Source organism: Carassius gibelio, chromosome B16 (genome assembly GCF_023724105.1).
Source record: "Carassius gibelio isolate Cgi1373 ecotype wild population from Czech Republic chromosome B16, carGib1.2-hapl.c, whole genome shotgun sequence".
NCBI lineage: Eukaryota > Metazoa > Chordata > Actinopteri > Cypriniformes > Cyprinidae > Carassius > Carassius gibelio.
This window is the reverse complement of record NC_068411.1, coordinates 8647309-8669019: the sequence shown is the minus strand read 5'-3', so window position 1 is coordinate 8669019 and position 21711 is coordinate 8647309. Positions and strand designations below refer to the sequence as shown.

The 21711-nt window shown below is 40.5% G+C and overlaps 3 protein-coding genes across 4 annotated transcripts in view; 1 reads left to right on the top strand and 2 right to left on the bottom strand.

The window, feature by feature from the left end:
• Positions 1-6350: 6350 nt before the first annotated feature.
• On the bottom strand, positions 6351-9959 carry LOC127975451 (TCF3 fusion partner homolog). Its single transcript, XM_052579554.1, has 6 exons — positions 9744-9959; positions 8832-9056; positions 8598-8668; positions 7715-7784; positions 7475-7612; positions 6351-6900 (listed from the first exon to the last, which is right to left on the bottom strand). The coding sequence occupies exons 2-6, from the start codon at positions 9054-9056 to the stop codon at positions 6832-6834; spliced, it is 573 nt and encodes a 190-aa protein (XP_052435514.1). The 5' UTR covers positions 9744-9959; the 3' UTR covers positions 6351-6831.
• A 13-nt stretch (positions 9960-9972) lies between these two features.
• Positions 9973-13808, top strand: LOC127975453 (NADH dehydrogenase [ubiquinone] 1 alpha subcomplex subunit 3). Its single transcript, XM_052579555.1, has 4 exons — positions 9973-10052; positions 10461-10532; positions 13011-13088; positions 13648-13808. The coding sequence occupies exons 1-4, from the start codon at positions 10043-10045 to the stop codon at positions 13737-13739; spliced, it is 252 nt and encodes an 83-aa protein (XP_052435515.1). The 5' UTR covers positions 9973-10042; the 3' UTR covers positions 13740-13808.
• A 259-nt stretch (positions 13809-14067) lies between these two features.
• LOC127975438 (brain-specific angiogenesis inhibitor 1-associated protein 2-like) overlaps positions 14068-21711 on the bottom strand; it is a 31967-nt gene continuing 24323 nt past the window's right edge. The window contains exons 10-16 of one of the 2 annotated variants that reach the window (XM_052579494.1): positions 19841-20153; positions 19043-19253; positions 17604-17666; positions 17336-17519; positions 16086-16126; positions 15890-16010; positions 14068-15699 (exon numbers count right to left, since the gene is read on the bottom strand). In XM_052579494.1, the coding sequence (XP_052435454.1) occupies positions 15929-16010; positions 16086-16126; positions 17336-17519; positions 17604-17666; positions 19043-19253; positions 19841-20153 (894 nt within the window). In that variant the 3' untranslated portion in view covers positions 14068-15699; positions 15890-15928. The other variant, XM_052579495.1, reaches the window with a different exon arrangement.

Sequence of the window (21711 nt, the reverse complement as noted above, 5' to 3'; positions counted from 1 at the left end):
CCCGGTTGGGTCTCCCAAGGCAAACAGGTCCTAGATGACGGTTCAGACTAAGAGCGGTTCAGAATCCCTTATGAATTCTCAAAAGACGAGGACCGTGATGATGCCCGGAATGGCACAACCTCATGGGGCCCAGCAGGGCTTAACACAAAAAAGCAACGTGGGGCCGACCTCCCGTGGACCCACCATCTGCGGGAGGATTTGTAAGGGGCTGGTGCATTGTGGATCAGGCAATGTTCAAAGGCAGATGCCCCGACAACTTTATCTCTGAACACGGAAACTGGCCTTAGAGACGTGGAATGTCACCTCGCTGGCGGGGAAGGTGCCTGAGCTTGTGCAGGAGGTTGAGAGGTACCGACTGGAGATAGTCTGGCTCACCTCCACGCATGGCTCGGGTTCTGGAACCACGCCCCTTGAGAGAGGGTGGACTCTCTACCACTCTGGAGTTGCCCACGGTGAGAGGTGGCGGGTTGGTGTGGGGTTGCTCATAGCTCCCCAGCTCAGTCACCATGTGTTGGAGATTCCCCCTGTGAAGGAAAGGGTCGTTTCTCTGTGCCTTCGGGTCGAGGCTAGTTCTCTCACTGTCATTTGTGTTTACGGGCCGAATGGCAGTGTAGATTACCCGGCCTTTTTGGAGTCTCTAGAAAGAGTGCTGGAAAATGCCCCAACAGGGGACTCTGTAGTTCTACTGGGGGAATTCAAGGCTCACGTGGGCAGCGACAGTGACACCTGGAGGGGCTTGATTGGGAGGAATGGCCCCTCTGATCTGAACCTGAGTAATGTTCTGTTATTGGACTTCTGTGCAAGTCACAGTTTGTCCATAACGAACACTATGTTCAAGCATAAGGTTCAAGCATCAGTGCACGTGGCACCAGGACACCCTAGGCCTGAGGTTGATGATCGACTTTGTGGTTGTTTCATCTGACCTCCGGCCGTATGTCTTGGACACTCGGGTAAAGAGAGGGGCGAAGCTGTCAACTGATCACCACCTGGTGGTGAGTTGGATCCGATGGCAGTGCAGGAAGCTGGACCGACTCGGCGGACCCAAACGTATTGTGATAGTCTGTTGGGAACATTTGGCTGAGCCGCCTGTCAGAGACATTTTTAACTCCCCCCTCCGGCAGAGCTTCGACCAGATTCTGACGGAGGCTGGAGACATTGAGTCTGAGTGGACTGTGTTCTCCGCCTCCATTGTCAATGCAGTCACTCAGAGCTGTGGCCGTAAGGTCTCTGGTGCCTGTCAAGGTGGCAATCCCCGAACCCGGTGCTGGACAATGAAAGTAAGGGATGCCGTCAAGCTGAAGGAGGAGTCCTACCAGGCCTGGCTGGCTTGCAGGACTCCTGAGGCAGCTGACTGGTACCAGCAGGCCAAGTGGGCTGCAGCCTGGGTGGTTGTGGAGGCAAAAATTTGGGTCTTGGAGGAGTTTGGTGAGGCCATGGAGAAAAACTGTCAGTTGGCCTCGTAAAGATTCTGGCAAACTGTACGACACCTCAGGAGGGAGAAGCAGTGCCCTGCCAACACTGTTTACGGTGGAGGTGGGCAGCTATTGACCTTAACTGGGGATATCGTTGGACGGTGGAAGGAATACTTCAAGGATCTCCTCAACCCCACCGACATGTCATCCATTGAGGAAGCAGAGGCTGAGGGCTCGGAGGTGGAAGTCACCGAGGTAGTTAAAAAGATTCTTGGTGGCAAGGCACCAGGGGTGGATGGGATCTGCCCTCAAGTCGCTGTATGTTGTGGGGCTGTCTTGGCTGACATCCCTCTGCAGCATCATGTGGCGGTAAGGGACAGTGCCTCTGGAATGGCAGACCGGGGTTGTGGTCCCTCTTTTCAAGAAGAGGGACTGGAGGGTGTGTTCCAACTACAAAAGGGGTCACACTCCTCAGCCTTCCTGGGAAAGTCAATGCCAGGGTACTGGAGAGGAGAATTTGGCCAATAGTCAAACAATGTGGTTTTTGCCCTGGTCGTGGAACACTGGAACAGCTTTATACCCTCACCAGGGTGCTGGAGGATTCATGGGAGTTCACCTAACCAATCCACATTTGGGGGGGGGGGGGGGTCCAGGGCCCTCTGTTAAGGGCTGTATGACTGGAGCAGGAGCTTGGTTCGCATTGCCATCAAGTCAGACTTCCTTGGTGCATGTTGGACTCCAGCAGGGCTGGCCTTTTATCACTGGCCCTGTTCATTATTTTTATGGACAGAATTTCCAGGCGCAGGCAGGGGCCGGAGGGTGTCCGGTTTGGGGACCACATGATTTTGTCTCTGTTTTTAGCAGTTGATGTTGATATGTTGGTTGCATCGCACCAGGACAGTGTGCAGCTGAGTGTGAAGGGGCTGGGATGAGAATCAGCATCTCCAAGTCTGAGGCAATGGTTATCAGCCAGAAAAGGGTGGCATGTCTCTTTAAGGTTAGTGTAAAGATCCTACCTCAAGTGGAGGAATTCAAGTATCTTGAGGTCTTGTTCACGAGTGAGGGAAAGATGGAGAGGGAGATTGACAGGCAGATAGGTGCAGATTCTGCAGTGATGCGGTCGATGTACCTGTCCGTCATGGTAAAGAAGGACAGATTTACCGGTCGATCTATGTTCCTAATCTCACCTATGGTCATGAGCTGTAGGATAAGAAAGGACAAGATCCTGGATACAGGTGGTCGAAATTAGCTTTCTCCATAGGGTGGCTGGGCGCTCCCTTATGCTTATGCCGAATTCGCGTCTGCCGCCCGAGTTGAACATTTTTAACTTTGGCGTCAATACGCGCAGTCATTGAGCAGTCAACCGGAGCTATATGACACAAGTATCACACACAAGTGCATATTTCAGGAATTAAAAGGACCTTGCTTGGAAGAGTGTGTCGTAAATACACATTTAACTGTTGAGTCACGTACACATTGATCAACCCGCAGCCTTCCCGCTGTTTTTTTACAACTATTTTCCCCCTATATAGCCTACAGCTACTTTTCGGTAACAAGATAATGTGTTTATTCAGAGGACGTGTGCAGGAAAAAGTGGAAAAGCCCGAATGCTCTATCAACATCAGCCATCTTGCAAACAGACAACCGCCTAGCACTTGCCCCTCCCACAGAAAGCAGATTTCGCCTCAGACGCGCGTCAATTTCGCTTCAAACTTTTGCTTTCTACGCGCGTTTTCGATCTAGACACGCAAATGCTGGGATGATCAAGAGGATCCAGCTGAGGTTGCTCGGACATCTGTTCCGGATGCCTCCTGGACACCTTTCTGGGGAGGTGTTCAGGGTATGTCCCACCGGGAGGAGGCCCCAGGGAAGACCGAGGACACGCTGAAGGGGCTATGTCTCTTGGCTGGCCTGGGAATGACTCGGTATCCCCCCGGAAGTGCTGGAGGAAGTGTCTAGGGAGAGGGAAGTCTGCTTAGACTGCTGCCCCGTGACCCGGCTCCAGATAAGTGTAAGAAGTTGAATGGATGGATGGACAAATGTTAAGACCTGTGGCTCCAAAAGGCTGAATATAAATCATCATATTAGAATGATTTCTGAAGATCATGTGACACTGAAGAGTGGAGTAATGATGCTCAAAATACAGCTTTGATTATAGAAATAAATTAGTTTAACACATATTCACATAGAAAACAGCTGTTTAAAAATGATAGTATTTTACAATATTGCAGTTATTTATTTATTTATTTTTTAAATATGGCTTTTGTGAGTAAACATTTTCCCAACCCCAACTTTTCTGCACTGGACTCTTATTATACTGGCAGCAACACAAATCTTGGCTGTGTAACATTTGAAGAAATGCAGACAGAGGTTTTGTCCCACACACTGAAAAAAAAAAAGTTTTGTTGAACCAAAAATGGTTCTTCAATTCCCATTTGGAACTTTATTTTAAGAGTGTAGTTCATCATGGGTCAGTCTCCATCTCCATCACCATCTGAACCCCATCAGTCTGTGTCCTGATCCATTGGTCAGTGCTTTATCATTCTCCGCTCTGCCATCGCTGGTAACACATGATGAGGCCTCCAGTGTTTCTCAAGCAGCCTAAAGGGGGTTTAAGCCATATAAGGCCTGATCGTTACCTGTTTAACTATTCATGGTGGACACAGGTGCCAAGTGTTGGTGTGTGTGTCTCTCAGGCCAAAGGAAGACATGCTAATACCCCAGATAAGAGAACGTGTATCTCTGACTGACGACTGCAGGGTGATTGAGCCAGCAACAGGATCAAGCTATTTCTTTCAAACGTCTTCACTTCGCATCGGTTGGGAATGAAAATTCGAGGTCAGAGTCAAGTGCATGCAGTTCAGCAGCTCAGTTTAGTTTCATGAAGTCTCAAACCGATGAAGAGCAGAGCTTCCTGTGAGAGCTGGAATGTGAGACTCATCTGATACAGAGCTTGTTTACACCGACAGAAGCACAACATCGACGACTAGGGTTGCTTTTGACAAGAACAACTGGGAAGAAGTCACATCTGGACAAAGCCATGACCAAATCCGGCTCATATCTTGGATGTCATGTGTCTGTCACTCAGTGAGGCTTTGACTCACTAATAGAGTTGATTCCTCTGTTCTTCAGTAATCATGGACCAGCCTCTTCCACTGTCTCGACTGGACATTGATGTGGATTTGGGCTTCGCTCTCTTCTTCTTGGCTGTGCTGTGTTTGTTTCTGCTGGTTACAATGGTTCGTTGTGCTCAGATGGTTCTGGATCCGTACAGTGCTATCTCTGTGTCCACGTATCAGGAGGAGCAAGAGCAAGAGGAGGGGTGAAGGTTCAAGCCGGCGCACCACTGGAGAACCACTGCTTTGAGAACACAAGCAGAAACACATCTGAACTTTCTCTAACCCTCTTTGTGTGGAGACTCTTGGATTTCAGTGCAGCTCATCCGGGATCTGAGTGTCATTATGAGATCTCATTACCAGCAGGAATCATTGAGTGCAAATAAATCAACAAAACTGCATGTGAATGTGAGAAATCTGATGCGGCTGGATGAGAGCGTCCTACAGAATAAATGTGCTGTCTCACTGAATATTATGCCTTCTGTTTTTGGTTCAGTGAGTCTTAACTGTATTAACTATAGTGCTGTGAAACTAAAAACCACAGGAAGGATCCAGTTACACTTTTACAGCTGATTACATGGCAAGGTTCAAAATGTGAATAGGGTTTAAATAACACACACACACACACACACATCAGATTTGAACTGAACTTTGAAAAAAATATTACAATACCCAACATAGCAATAATAAACCTATTGCTTATATATGTTCGTGATTCTTAAACATTTTTCCAGCGGAGAGGGGGAGGATGTCAGAATCACACTCAGAAGAAATCAGCAACAAGATAAAAGAAAGACTGGGAATTTAATGTCTTTTTATATATGTTTTGTAATGTTGATTTTTCTTCATTGTTGCTACCTTATGCACTTCAAGTGTTTTGAGATGAAATATTTGACATAGAAATGGTCTTTAATATGTATAAGCAAAGTTATTGTTGTGAGTTTCATGTTCTTTAATAATCATTTTTGTAACGATGTTATTGTTTGTCTTTTCCTCATTGTTACTATGCACTTAAAATGTTTTGAGATGGATAGAAACCCTATTGCTGTGTGAATTTAGTCTTTCATGTTTGCAATGTATTGTTTGATGTTTTTCATTGCAACACTTCTAGTGTTTTTTTAGATTAAATATTTGACCTAGCAGTGATATTGCTGTGAATTTCATGTTTTTTTTAATATTTTTTGTAATGTAGCTGTTTTCTAAATTTACTTAATTCTAAGTAAATATGCTTTAAAATCATAAGATGTAATTTTATTTTATTCAGAGTTACTAGCAAACACTAATAACAAGGTACATTAATGTTTTTTTTCTTGTAAGTATTAACTGTCCAAACATTGCCCTTGAAAAAGAAGCTATTGTGTCTCTTGTTGGTGAATTAAAAAAAAAAAATGAATATTTTTTCTTTGTATCCGTCAAAATATTACAAGATTAGGCTACGTCAATATATGTGATATCAAATAAAGGTTAGCACAAATGTAATCTAAATGTAATCCAGAAGTAATCAGATTACATTACCAAAAATACTGACTACAAAATTGGTCATATAATCTGTAATCAGCAACTATCCACCCAGCTCTGGCTAATGGTTAATTAATTTAGGCTACTGTAGGTAAAATGGTGTTGAAAAATGTTATGATACATTAATTTGTTCTAAAAGTTTAACTCTATCTAAAAGTATGTTGTATTTTGATTTAACAAATACGTTTATTAGAAAGTTGACTGTATTTGGAAATACCCTAAATGAGATCAGTATATACAAGAATAAAACAAATTAAGTTAAACAAATATTTCAAGCAGTTGGAAAAGTGAATGCAGGTCAAACTTTTAAAGTTCAAAGGTTTTAAAATGTTTATTTTTTACAAATCCTACTTGAGTAATCATGGACTTCTGTAATAAAAGTGTGCTGTAGGAGCCCTGCATCTCATTATCTTTCATCATTTTGCCAGTATTTAGGGTTAGGGTTAGGATATGACAACACAAATGATCTACCAGGAGAGTCTTTAAGACATATAATGGACAGATATTTCATTACAGTCATCACATCTTCTGTCAGCACTGATCAGTGTTAGTGGTCTGACCGTAGCGCCGCTTCAGCAGACACAAATAGACATTCATCATCATTGGTACAGATGTGGAAAAATAATAAAAAAAAGCTGCAGTTCCATTCATTAAACTGAAAAAAATTCCTTAATGTCCTCATCATTACAAAAGATTGACCTCAAATGCTGAAGTGTTACAATTTTTAAGAAAGCCATAATTAGCACAAAAAGATTGATATTGATTCCTGATTGATTTGTGGCACGCTAACGAGCCTCAGTGAGATGATCTGGTCTGGGATCAGCGAGGACTGAAGAATCCTGCTCCGAATCCATCTGACAGGAACATGAGGAGAGAGGGATGATGATGATTTAAACAGTAAGAGTTATTGGAGATGTGCATCTTTCTACAGACATGAACGTGCATGAAAATAATAAAACTGGAAGTCCTTTTCATGGTGCCATATAGTTTTACATACATCAATAGGTCACTACTGTTTGAGGTCAGTAAGATTGTATTTTTTTAAAAAGTAAATAATACTTTTATATTCAGCAAAGACACTTTAAATAATCAAAAGTGACGTCAAGACGTGTATAATGTTGCAGTAGATTTCTATTTCAAATAAATGCTGTTCTTTTTAACTTTCTATTCATCTGTAAATCCTGAAAAGTAAAAGGCATCACAGTTTCCACAAAAATATGAATGTTTTCAGCACTGATAATAATCAGAACTGTTTCTCAGGCAGAAGATCATGGGACGCTGAAAACACTTGTTTTTCGTTTCATTACTGTTTTTGATCAAATAAATGCAGCCTCTACTTCTTTCAGAAACAATCTCACGACCCCAAACGTTTGAGAAGTAGTGTCAGATGTGTTACGGGTTTGTGTCGATGTCGTGTGTGTCTCGTACCGGTGCGTCTCTCCTTCTGTCCTTTGGGACCCGGTGTCTCTTCTTCTTCGGTCCAGCCGCTGACTGATGAGGAAGCGTTGGAGAAGAGCTTTCTTCATCAGCACCAACATCTGGATCTAAACCTGGCTTCCCCTCATCCTGTGAACACATCGAGTGTGTAATGTGATCAGATCAAACCGATTCATTACTCCTGAAGATCAGAAGTGACAGCTTGAGCTGAGGATCATCAGTGTGTGTCACCTCCAGCGTGAAGGTGAGCTGCGCCGTCCTGTAATCATCTCCATACGAGTCCAGAGTCTTCATCAGAAACCTGACACACACACACACACACACAGTATCAAATGTACCAATCCTGGACCACAAAACCAGACATAAGGGTCCATTCTTCAAAGTTTAGAATTAGACATCATCTGAAAGCTGAATAAATAACTTTCCATTGATGTATGGTTTGTTAGGATCTGATGATATTTGGCCGAGATACAGAATGAGAGTCCAAACAGCTGATAAAAACATCCCAATAATCCACAGCACTCCAGTCCATCAGTGAACATCTGGAGAAGACAAAACCTGAAACACATCCAGCATTAAGATGTTTTTAACTCAAATACAGAGTCTATAATCCATAATAACACTTTCTCCAGTGAAAAGTGTTCTGGTCTGAATCAGGAGAGAAATCTGCGCAGATCAAGCTGCATATAAACAGCTCTAAACTAATCTGACAACAGCAGATGCACCTTTCACTGGAGGAAGTGTTATTATGGATTATAGACTATGTGTCTGAGTTAAAAACATCTGGACTTGTTTCAGTTTTTGTCTTCTCCAGATGTTCACTGATGGACTGGAGTGCTGTGGATTATTGTGATGTTTTTATCAGCTCTCATTCTGACGGCACCCATTCACTGCAGAGCATCCATTGATGAGACACTGATGCAATGCTACATTTCTCCAAACCTGATGGAGACACAAACTCACATATATCTCAGATGGCCTGAACGTGAGGACATTCACAGCTATTTTTCATTTTTGGGTGAACTATTTTTTAAAACAATAGAAAAGTGAATCCCCAGTAGCCGTCAGAGTCATGATGCTTTAGTAACATGTGTCAGTGTTTCTGTGCACGCACCTCCTCTCTTTCCTCAGTCGGCGTGTCAGTCTCTGCACCTGGTGGAGCCGTCCCACAATCTTCTCATTTACCTGAGAACACGTTCATGTGACATTCAGTCAAGAAGCCTTCACAAGCATCCTGTGCTCATCTCCGTGCTCACAAAGTGTGAAGTTTTGAAGAATATCCTGGCCACTCTTTTCTCATTTCAGATTTAAAAACTCATCTTTTAGTTTTTCATGGAAGAACGTTCACCTGCTCAATCTCTTTGCACCTCTTGCTGAGAGCGTGATACTTGCTCTGGTCCATCTCTCTCCTCTCATCGTCCTGGTCCTGTGCGGGGCCCGACGGGACCTCATCGTCCCCCAAGAGCTCAGTGCCACTGGGGCCCAGCTCCACGCCCCCCGGCTCCAGCTCCGCTTCCAGGAAGTGCCCACCGAACAGAGGAGGAAGAGCCAGCCCCGAGAAGTCCTCCATCATCTGGAGCACACACACACACACACACACAACACACGCTGCTAGAGTTAATATAACTGCATATTGCTTTACATGTACAGGTGCTGGTCATATAATTAGAATATCATCAAAAAGTAGATTTTTTTTCACTAATTCTATTCAAAACTGATATATTTCAGATGTTTATTTCTTTTAATTTTGATCATTGTAACTGACAGCTAAGGAAAATCCCAATTCTGTGTTCTCCAGATATCAATCAGAAAATTTGAAGAGGAAAAATTTTTAACAATGTCATTGACTTGGGAAAAATTTAATTGGTAAAGATATCTATCCAACCACTCATCTGGAGTTAAATTAAAATCCCGGCAATTAGAATAAACTCTGTGGTAAATAATCTTCAAATCATTTATAATGTCAGTAATTGAAAAAAAGAGCAAATTACTATTCTGATTACGATTATTATATCCGTACACATTTATCAAAAAAGAAAAAGAAAAACTTGTCTAAACTGAGAACGATTGCTAGCCAATGACCCACATCATCACCTGTAAAGATGTTAACAATCTTACTGATTAAACACAAACTAAGCATGCTTTCTATGAGCTCACAAGGAGCGTTTCTGTTCTGCAATATCAATTTGAATATGCTAATATGATTTCCATGCTTAAAATACTTGTTTTTAACAACGATTTGAATTCAATAGTTACTTACCTTTAGTTAATTATATTGCAAAGAGCAATACATGATTCACTCAGTCTATTATAATTCCTGTAGGTATATTTTCTACTCTTCATCAGTTCCCTCTATACATAATTTAAACGATCCATCCAACAAAAGCAAGAATTAGCACGTTTCAAAAGATAAAATCAAAGTAAACATCTACTGCCTTCGAATCAACATGAGTACGAGACGCGTTTTAAAAACGTCACTGACCGTTCAGCCAATCAACAGCGAATGCGTCACCAACATACAATTCCCATGATCCTCGACTTAGGACTACAGAAGCAAACATGGCGGCCAGTGAGTATATTTTTGCCTGTTAGCTGCTTGAAATACGTTGTTTTTTATTTTATGTGGACTCTATCGTATTTACAAAAATAGAATAAAATTTATATTGCAGTATATTCGTGTACTAAAAAGAATGATTGTATAATGTGCGAATACGAGAATGACCTTGGTCTTAAACTAGCTGTCGATGCCTGTGCTCTGCTTTAAACATGAATATATGAGAACTTACTGAAGGACTCTAATCGCTTAACAGAATTATGGCAGAACCTACCTTGACTTGTTTTTTTTCACGTGTGACATGGTATGCTAAGAATACACGGCGATAAATCATTACTGCTGTGAAATATGATCAAGAACCAGGGTCTTACCATATCATAGATCATATATGATGTGAGAGTCGAGCTCTGTGTGTTTGTGTAGTTGGCAGGTTTGTGAAGAACGCGTGGAATAAAGAGCCAGTGATCACCGTGTCCTGCGGGATCGGGCTTCTGGGTGACTGACACATTATGCTCTTCATCTCTCTGCTTTATCTATCTATCTATCTATCTATCTATCTATATATATATATATATATATATATATATATATATATATATATTAGGGATGTCAAATTTCGATTATTTCCATGATCGATCGTCGTTTAAATTAACGATCAATTAATCGATTAATCGTTAACCATAATACTGCAAAATGCGTCTATTGTAGGCACGCAGTCAGCGGTATGACAGGATGTGCAAAAGCCACACACACACACACAAAACGCTTTCTCACTTGAATTAAAGAGGTTTTAGTCTGAATAAAATGCTAGTAGCAGGATTATAAAATGAATAGATGCGATTATGATCATTTGATAAAATGAAGAGAGCGCGCCATACTTTTGAGGTCATTTTACTTTGTTGACAGTTTCCAATCCCGCACGGAGAACGCTGAACGCGCCTCTTTAAATGGTTTTGTGGTGCTCCTTGTTGTATTTTAAAGCACAATTGCAATGTTTTCAACTGACATTATTGTATAAAATTATCCGAAATGTGGAGCGCGTGTGACTGCGCTGCACATTAAGTGAACTACATCGGCGCTGCTGCACCAAAACACAGTTGCTCACATTAATTTGATCCTGCTGGATCCTGTCCTAGAAAATGTCAGATTTTTAAAAATCCGGCATACAGCGCATTAGATCGTGACAGTTCAAGCGCGGCTTTGGCTAGATTTATTTGGAGGTTATTGCTCATGTCTCATTCGGCACAAATCGAAATGTTTCCATATTCGCAATGTATTTGAATGTTAAACTATTATTTATAATGTAAACTAGGCTTGTACTTAAAACGCATTCGCATATAGACGGAAAAGATGATCCTCTTCATATGAGCAAAAACGTCCTTGGCATAACAGCAGAGTGGACCGGTATACTACGGTCTATTTAAACTGACCAATGTAACCTTTTAATGTTTAGTTGACATTTTATTTTGATAATGAACAGACTGCGATGTAAGTTTGAATCGCTAGAATATACGTGTGCAGCAGGCTCCGGGGCGATCGAAACAGCTGAGACATTAAAAAAAATATATATTTTCCGCAAAAGTGTTTACTTTCATTTGTGCACACTCACAATAAAAACAGAAGATTTGTGCTCTTGTAAAATAAAGCAAACAAACAGAATGCGTTGTCATCCTTTTTTTTTTTTTTTTTTGTGAACTTATGGAGCGCCCACACTTCTGTTTTAAATCCGTTAATCTTAATTAGCCTGATATATATATATATATATATATATATATATATATATATATATATATATATATATATATATATATATATAGTCGGATATATTTCGCATAGCCTATTTAAAAAAAAAAAAAACATGAAAACAAATTGTTATTTTTATGTTGGGCCTATTACTTAGTAGGCTATAAATTTTCCTTAAAGTATCCCATTTTGTCCCAGGGCTTAGAACCTGTGCCCTAGTCAGGTCCATGCAGAAACTTGTGAACGATGCTCGGCGTCACCGTTTAGTGACAGCAGTGAATGCTCCAGGAATGTGTCGGTCACAGCGCCTATTAATCGCTGTTTTGAATCCAGCAATTATTTATTTAGAAATGATAAGATCTGATTATGACAAGTGTGGTATAAAAGCTTTGTTTATTAGAGGAATAATAGGTTAACTGGAAAATGTTAGATCGCGACCATGCTTTTGGACCCCATAGTCTTCATTTACGCGGCTTTGTTCTGGTTTGCCGGTTGGTCACGAATTTCCACAAATTCAGTAGCTATATTTAGGCATTGTTTCTTTTCCTAAATCTTCATAGTCTAACCCTCTAATTTCCCAGGTTTATTTTATTATCTTTCGCTTTTAATAACTGTTTTCGCATCTCTTACTGTGGTAAACATGGGAAGGGAAATTAAAGATTTCATGAATTAAGAATTCGTTCGATTTATTAATTTGTTCCCTTATTTCACTTAAATCATGGGTTATTTAGGGAACAAAATTAATGAAACATGGACAATTGCCACATTAATAATTCGTAGGAATGAATTAACAAGTTGTAGGAATGAATAGACTACCTGTCCTGTCACTGTGTCCCGCAGCCCTGCAAAGCGCACGATATAAAACAGTTATCTGATGAAATGATTAGTAACTACATTTCTATTGCATTTAATGTTGAAGAACTTTTATGTTGTTTCTATTTTAATGTACTTTAAAGTTTAAATCACATTAAAAGCTTAATTTGTACATTGTGAATGAATGATGATGCTTTTATATATCGTCACCGTCACTCACAGCCGCTCGCACGTGTTGAGTGCGCATGAGCCGCACGCAGCCCAACATTGAATCGGTTAACCGACCATCGATAGCCTTAATCGATTGCATCTCTTATCGACAATTAATCGATCATCGATTAATCGTTGACATCCCTAATATATATATATATATATATATATACTTATCTAATCTAATCTATATATGTTGTGTTTCAGCTTGTGTTTTGCCGGCTTTGAGCCCTTTAACAAAATACACAGGAATGATGAACCAAGCTGTCCCGTACAATTATCCAGGTATGTTATACTTATGGAATTTTTTTTTTTTTACTTTTTGAAATAGTTCATAAAAAAAAAATCATTATATTCATTTTTTTTAAATGCACCTGTATAATATACATATATATCTTTGAGATACTATTAGTTTTTATCATTTATAATTTTCCTTTTTTATATTTTAATTTTAACGTTGTTGTTTTTGTCATTTTCATTTTATTTTTAATTTAGTTTTTTAATAGTTTATATTAATTTTATTTCAGTTATAGTTATTTTAGTACATAAAGCTAAAGTAAATTAAAATGTTGCTTTGGAAACTACCTGAAATAAAAGGTTTTGTATTTGTATTTTATTTCTGTGAACATGTCAAAAGTGTCAAAAATATCAAAAATGATTATTTCAATCATTTAGTAGTTTTTAGTTTCAGATTTAGTTTCAGTTAGCTGAGATGATCCTGATTGTATTGATGCATGTCCAGGTGGTTCTCAGATGTTAATATTGAAAGGCTTAAGCTCGGTGCATGTCATCTCATCCTGATGAAGTGTTTGAGTTGATCTTGTGAATCCGTTGATCTCTTCAGTCCCAGTTCGAGACGATGGACACCAGCTGGACGTTCCCGCACATCCCTGTGACCCGCAGGGGAGAAACCTGCGATGGCTGAAAGACCTGTGAAAGTCCTCGAGTCCTGTGCAGACACTCACCTCTACTTCTGTCTCAATAAAACATCTTTATTTAACTATACTCCTTTTATTTGATATTGTAGTTTCAGTCTTTCACACAATACACTTGCCATGAACACCAGTCATATCTTTTATTCTGCTACAGTTTGGTAACATTCACTGGCTTTTATCATAATTGTTTGTGTATAGAGAATTAAACAAGTCCAAACTACAGAGATTAACTTTATTAATCAAGAGGAAGAAAGGCTATACAGTTAAATAAAAAATTGTATATTTAAATTTAAAAATACAGTAAAGTTAAATCATTCCAGAGTCCTAGATGAGTATCAGAGCACGATGCTTTATTGTCAGGTTAAAGTACAGTCCTGCTCTAGAAGACAGTGTTCGGTGTTCTCTGGGATGTTTAGTAACAGTACAATATGCGCAGAGACTAAACTCACACACTAATACAGACTAACATGCAGCGGAGGTCAAAAGTCTGAGACGCGCTTCATTTCACCTGAAACACAATGTGTAGGATTCTTATGATCATTAATATAATCAATACAGGTGTAGCTAAAAAAATAGAATAGCATGGAAAATATAACTTTCCTATATCCAGATTAATTGCACACAAACTTAAAATAAATGTTATTTTATTTTTTAAATTATGAAAAATGTAATATTTAAATTTTTTGAGATAATGCACTTTTATATTTCCTAAACTGTATTTAATAAACATAAGAATTAAAGCAAGGTGTAAAAGAAATGTTTAAAATTAAATAAAATTATTCAATATAAATAAGAAATATTTCAGTTTGTGTGCAATGAATCTAGAATATAAGAATGTTTTCTTTTTTTATTACAAAAAATACTTTTCTGTGATATTCTAGTTTTGGAGATGCACCTGTAGAAGATCAGGTGACGATGAGAACATGAGCAAATATCAAATTCATGTTTGTTTTATTTCTGTATGAAATACAGTACATTAAATGTTCTCAGACTTTTGGGCTCACTGTATTACACTATACCATTACATTTGCATATATAAGGATGGATATTAACCTTTTAGCATTATGCAATTAAATATATTGTTATAATAGAAAAAAGTGAATAAATGAAGGTATCAGAACAAACTGACCCTGGAGTGAAGAAATAATTAAAACATGCGTGAACAAAGCGCTCTCCATTAATAACTGGTTAGATTGGTTTCAGTGTAAAATAAAGGTGTTTTAAGACAGTTCTGAATCAATGTCCTGCCAGTAACACACAAACTCAAGAGTAAATGAAGCATTTTCTTCAGGTTAATTTCAAACCACTGACATAAACATCTTTAACTAAGTCTTCAGGCCCAAAACAACGGTAAAAAGGTCATCTCCAGCAACAGACACGTCCTCAAGCACATCTACACTTTCCACAGCCTTCTGTCACGTCTCAAGCGTTAGCTTCACAGATCTTCACATCACACTATAACTCATTCAAAGTCCTCCTGCATATAATCACACGTTCACTTCACCTGCTCCTCCCAGAATGCTCTGGGATCCCTTGTCTTCATTCAATATTACAAATCAAATAACAGTTTTAGTATCTTATCTTACGAGTGTGAAGTACACTTATGACACGAGTGAGTAAATAACCACAGAGTTTACATTTACAAAACTTGATTAAGATATTTAACGAAGCTACATTGTGAATCAGATATCAGTTACCAGAAAACATCTAGGTTTTGTCATACTTCGTTTCTAATCGACTGTTTCATTGTCTTTACACTAAACGGAGTGAGAAACTGTTGTCATGATGTGGAATCAAATCTTAAAGGTCAGTTTTATGATGTGCACTCACATGAAGACCTTGAAATCTTTCATTTTTCTGATATCCTGAATCCTAAATGCTCTTAATTCTCTCATATTGGTTATTGTGTCCTGGGTTGTTCCTGAAGCTTTAACAGGAGCATGTGTGGCTGTCAATCAAAGGCTCTGCTGCATCAGAGGGGCGGAGCATATGTGGCTGTCAATCAAAGGCTCTGCTGTATCAGAGGGGCGGAGCATGTGTGGCTGTCAATCAAAGGCTCTGCTGTATCAGAGGGGCGGAGCATGTGTGGCTGTCAATCAAAGGCTCTGCTGTATCAGAGGGGCGGAGCATGTGTGGCTGTCAATCAAAGGCTCTGCTGTATCAGAGGGGCGGAGCATGTGTGGCTGTCAATCAAAGGCTCTGCTGTATCAGAGGGGCGGAGCGGTCGTTGGTCACCGTCTTCTTGAGCCGAATGTGAGCGAACGGGTTGATCCTGTGAAGAGGGGAGGGTTAGATGATTTAACCCATCAGACAGAGAGCTGTTGTGGACACAGGTGACGGTCTTTACCTGCTGGGTGACGGGGGCGGAGAGGTGAAGTCAGTCGACATCTGAGGAACAGAAACATACAGGAATATAAAACTACACAACGAAAGAGAAAAAAGACATGTTCTATGAAGCACCCTGGGGTTTCATGTGCTGCTCAGTTTTGAGAGTTTGGTCTATTTTGTTTTGTCTTTATTCAGATTATTGAAACTAAACACACAGAGTACACATTTAAAGGCACAGTTCATCCAAAAATGAAAATCATGTCATCGTTTGCTCCAAACCTGTATGAATTTCTTTCAGCTGTTGGAACAGTTGACGGTAGCCATTGACTTCCACAGTATGGAAAAAAAATATATTTTCAATGGCTACCGTCACAGGCGTGGGAAGTGGGGTGCAGCACCCTGTTTTTATTCTGTGGGCAACTTTAACTGTTGGAAATAACTATTGTCTATTTACATTAAGTGCAAATGGCCTTGTTGGCACCCACCAGCGTGTGATTGGGCTAGTCAACATCACAAAAGATCGTCAATCGTCAGATTCAGTGGTGTAGATGATAAAGTGTGTGTCATGCTCTTTTAGACGCGATCGACCGGGGTTCAGATCTGCCTTTTTTTCTCCCTTTTCTAATTTCAAATCACACAAGAAAAGCATTTTTTAATAACAATTATGGAAATAATCCTAAAGTTAAAATAATGTGTCTATTATGGTTAGTGTAGGTCTAGGCCTTTTGTTCCAATTAGGTGGCATCTATTTAATAATTCGATTTGTACAATTTTTTTTTACTAATAAATTTACCATGTATTACAATACTGAGGTGAGATAAATATATATAAAAGTGTTCTGGTCTGAATCAGGAGAGAAATCTGCACAGATCAAGCAGTGTTTAAACAGCTCTAAACAAATCTGTGAGAGACAACAGCAGATGCACCTTTTCACTGGAGGAAGAGTTATTATGGATTATAGACTCTATGTATTTGAGCTAAAAACATCTTAATGCTGGATGTGTTTCATCTTTTGTCTTCTCCAGATGTTCACTGATGGACTGGAGTGCTGTGGATGTTTTTATCAGCTGTTTGGACTCTCATTCTGACGGCACCCATTCACTGCAGAGCATCTATTGATGAGACACTGATGCAATGCTACATTTCTCCAAACCTGATGAAGACACAAACTTGGATGGCCTGAGAGTGAAGATATTTTCCGCTAGTTTAATTTCATTCAGAGAGCACCAGAGTCGCAGGGACAGTCGTGGTGAAGGTGGTTTCTCTGACCCTCGTCCTGCTGCTCTCGGGGTTCATCATGCTGTAGGGTCGCGGTCTGAAGGTGCTGATGCGCTGGGATATAACACTCCTCTCGTCCTCAGAGTCAGGACTGACCTGCAGCGTCTGACCCGCGGGGGGAAGCCTGTCCAGCTGTCCCATACTGCTGCTGTTCACCTTCGACAGGACCGGAGGACTGCAGACACAGAGAAGAAGAGAGAGGAGTGATGGGAACACGTGCCTTCACTGATATCACTGCACGCTTGTTTCTCCTACAGACCTGAGCTCCTGTCCGGGAGAGCTGGGGAACGGCTGAGTGTAGGAGAAGGGAAACCAGCCTTTTCTATGAAGGAGAGATCAGAACATCAGCATCACGATAAACCAGCGTCTGGATATCAGAGGCATCATAAACATCATCAGCACTACGCTCTGCTCATACAAGAGTGAAAAAAAACTACCCATGAATACAAGTCTGTACAAACCAGATGAAATGAAATGCGCTGTAGTCAATAATATGTAATATAGATGATAAAAGAGTGCACTGTATTTCAGACGCATGATCCCAATGCTCACACTTACTGTACACGCTTTCATTGTTTCATTACTGTCATTCATTTAAATAAAACAGAGACAAAATCATATACCTATTGCAACTTATTTTATCGCAGTTAGCTACCCAAGAAACTAATTTTCATTTAATTTTAAGTTAATATTGTTATTTTATTTGAATCTATTTTAATCTTGGTTGAATCTTTGGTGTTTTTTATATTTCTACTAAGCTTTTTTTTGTGTAATTTTAGTAATTATTTTATTTCAGTTAGCGGCCAAAGCAACATTTAAAATTTTCATTTAAAAATACTTAAATTACTGAAATTAAAGATAAAATAAACATTCCTAAAAATGTTAAAAACTACTTAAAAAAAGCTAATAAAAACAATTAAATACAACAAAATGGCCAATAAATAAAATATAAATATTCTTTAACTATGATTAAAATTACTTTAAATAATAAATTACTTAAACTAAAATACAACTGAATAAAAACTATTTAAAAATAAGTGCCGGAAAAGTTGGACGAAACAAATGTAACAAAATAAAATAAAACTGAAAATATAAAAATACAAATAATTTCAGAATATAACTAAATACTATATTAGTATATTAATAATACGAAGATAAGTCTCATCTCTGGTGTGAGTAGGTCCACACGAATGCTCAGTTTTGAAGAGCTTTTCTCTTGGAGGGAACAGGTTTTTAACTTGCTTCGAACAAAAGGAAAATCTTGTTTTATGCCATTGTAAAACCACCATACAGTATAATCCTTGTTCTAGGAACTGTCTCAGGTTACGTATGTAACCATAGTTCCCTGAGTAGGGAACTTCGAACTGCATCCTCTAGGGGGCGCTTTGAGGAACACCTCGTCGTGACCCATGTCTGAAGCAAACATTGAAAAAAAACCAACTTGCTGGCCAGCCAGCCTCTGATGTCACTACCAGCGCGACTATAAATAATAATAATAAATCAATGTATGCTTCAGACACGGGTCACGACGAGGTGTTCCCCGAAGCGCCCCCTAGAGGACGCAGTTCGAAGTTCCCTCGAAAGGGAACAGGCTCCTCATATTGCTGACATGATTCTTCAGTTCTACGCTACAAATCAGCATGAAAATGTCATATAGCTAGTGTTAAACTGTCCCTGACTGAAAGGCTGGTCAGATACCGTCCCGTGCGCTCGTTCTGGCCGTAGTGCCAGCCGTCTCTGGGCTCACTGATCAGCAGGGACAGAGCGTCTCCAGGCAGGAAGGACAGCAGACATGAGCTTCCTCCTCGGTCTCCGGGCTTCTGTCCCTCGCAGGAGTCTGGGGAGTGAGGGAACAGAGCCTCCACACGGGACGGAGCACAGAGAGGGAGCACACGGGGGAGAGTCCAGCCTGAACCAGCACAACCACCACAGACAGTTAAACCACACACGAGAAGGAGAGCACAGGAAAACAGACACGAAAACACAATCTATGTCTGTCAAACTCAACACCAAAAAGACCAAACACACCATAAAAGTGCCCTAATGCTTTTGGAATTATAACTTGTTCCACAGAAAGATATGGTGAAACAGTGTTATTATTGTTCTATTTATAATTATATGCATCTAAAATCACCTTGACAACCAATCTAAATAAAGTAGTTTAAGTAAATAAAGCTTAAAAGTACTCAAATTACTCAAACTAAAAAGATAAATAGTTTTAGATAAAAAAAAGAAAGCTAAAAGGAAATAAGAAAACATTACTAAAACTTAAACTAAAAATTTAAATGAACTGAACTAAAAATTATTTCATTTAAAAATAAAACCTAATTAAAAAATATTAATAAATACTATGATAGAATATTTTTTAACACACACACACACACTCACTCTCACACTCACACACACTCTAATACACACACATACACTCACACACCCACACACACACACACAGACACACACTCTCTCTCTCACACACACACTCACTCACACTCTCACCCATGAGTCCCTGGCGAGTGTCGCTGGACTGTCTCCTGGGCAGAGGCAGTGTGGAGGTGGAGTAGAGGTCAGGAGCAGCAGGACAGTTGGACAGCACTCGGGTCAGAGGGGCGCTGTGGGTGGAGCTGGGGGTGTGGCTAACAGTGGGAGGGGACTGACACCCAGACACGCCCACTGCTGGCTGGGAGTGGGCGGTGCTGGCTGAAGAGCTGGAGTGGGTGTGTCCATTACTGGAGGGGTTCTGTTGCTGCTGCTGAGGACGACTGCTGCTGTCACCGTTCAACAGAGGAGGGACTTCCTGTACAGACAGCCTCTGAGAGAGCAGACACAAATCAACCACCGTTAGTTCTACATCTAACTGAGAATTAGTTCTATATCTAATTGAAGTTATTTGGGAATTCGGCATTGATCTGAATCAGAATCAGAATGAGCTTTATTGCCAGGTAAGTTTACACATACGAGGAATTTGTTTTCGTGACAGAAGCTCCACAATACAACAGAATGACACCGACAGAACATAAAACACATAATAAAAGAATAAAAAATACAAATAAGTAGATAGTGAATGACAATATACAAATGACAATTGTAGGCAGGTATATTACAAAAAACAGTTATGTATGTACATGTGTATTATGTGCAAAATTTAAGTGTATACTAAGTATGTGTGTTAGATAAATAAAGTGTATGTGTATATAAATATAAAGTGTAGTGTGTTCGCAGTTATTATCAGCTGTTCATAAGATGGATTGCCTGAGGGAAGAAACTGGTCCTGTGTCTGGTCGTTCTAGTGCGCAGTGCTCTGTAGCGTCGACCAGATGGACACAGTTCAAAGAGGGAGTGTGCTGGATGTGAGGGGTCCAGAGTGATTTTGACAGCCCTTTTTCTCACTCTGGATAAGTACAGTTCTTGAATAGATGGGAGAGTTGAACCGATGATTTGCTCAGCAGTCCGGACTACCCTCTGTAGTCTTCTGAGGTCAGATTTAGAAGCTGAGCTGAACCAGACAGTTACTGAAGTGCAGAGGATGGATTCAATGATGGTGGAGTAGAACTGTTTCAGCAGCTCCTGTGGCAGGTTAAACTTCCTCAGCTGGAGAAGGAAGTACAACCTTTGCTGGGCCTTTTTCACAATGGAGTCAATGTAAATGTCCCACTTCAGGTCCTGAGAGATGGTGGTGCCCAGGAACCTGAATGACTCCACTGCAGTCACAGGGCTGTTCATGATGGTGAGTGGGGGGAGTGCAGGGGGGTTTCTACTGAAGTCCACGATCATCTCCACTGTTTTGAGGGTGTTAAGCTCCAGGTTGTTGAGACTGCACCAGACAGCCAGCTCTTTTACCTCCTGTCTGTAAGCAGACTCGTCACCGTCCTGGATGAGGCCGATGAGTGTGGTGTCGTCTGCAAACTTCAGGAGCTTGACAGAGGGGTCCTTAGATGTGCAATCATTAGTGTACAGGGAGAAGAGCAGTGGGGAGAGAACACAGCCCTGGGGAGCTCCGGTGCTGATTGTACGGGTGCTGGATGTGTATTTTCCCAGCCTCACTAGCTGCTGCTTGTCTGTCAGAAGCTGTTGATCCACTGACAGAAGGAGGTGGGCACGGAGAGCTGAGTTAGTTTGGGCAGGAGGAGGTTTGGGATGATCGTGTTGAAGGCCGAGCTGAAGTCCACAAACAGGATCCTCACATAAGTCCCCGGTCTGTCTAGGTGTTGCAGAACATAATGCAGTCCAATGTTTACTGCATCGTCCGCAGACCTGTTTTCTCTGTAGGCAAACTGAAGAGGATCCAGCAAGGGCCCAGTGATGTCCTTCAGGTGGGCCAGCACCAGTTTTTCAAATGACTTCATGACTACAGACGTTAGAGCCACAGG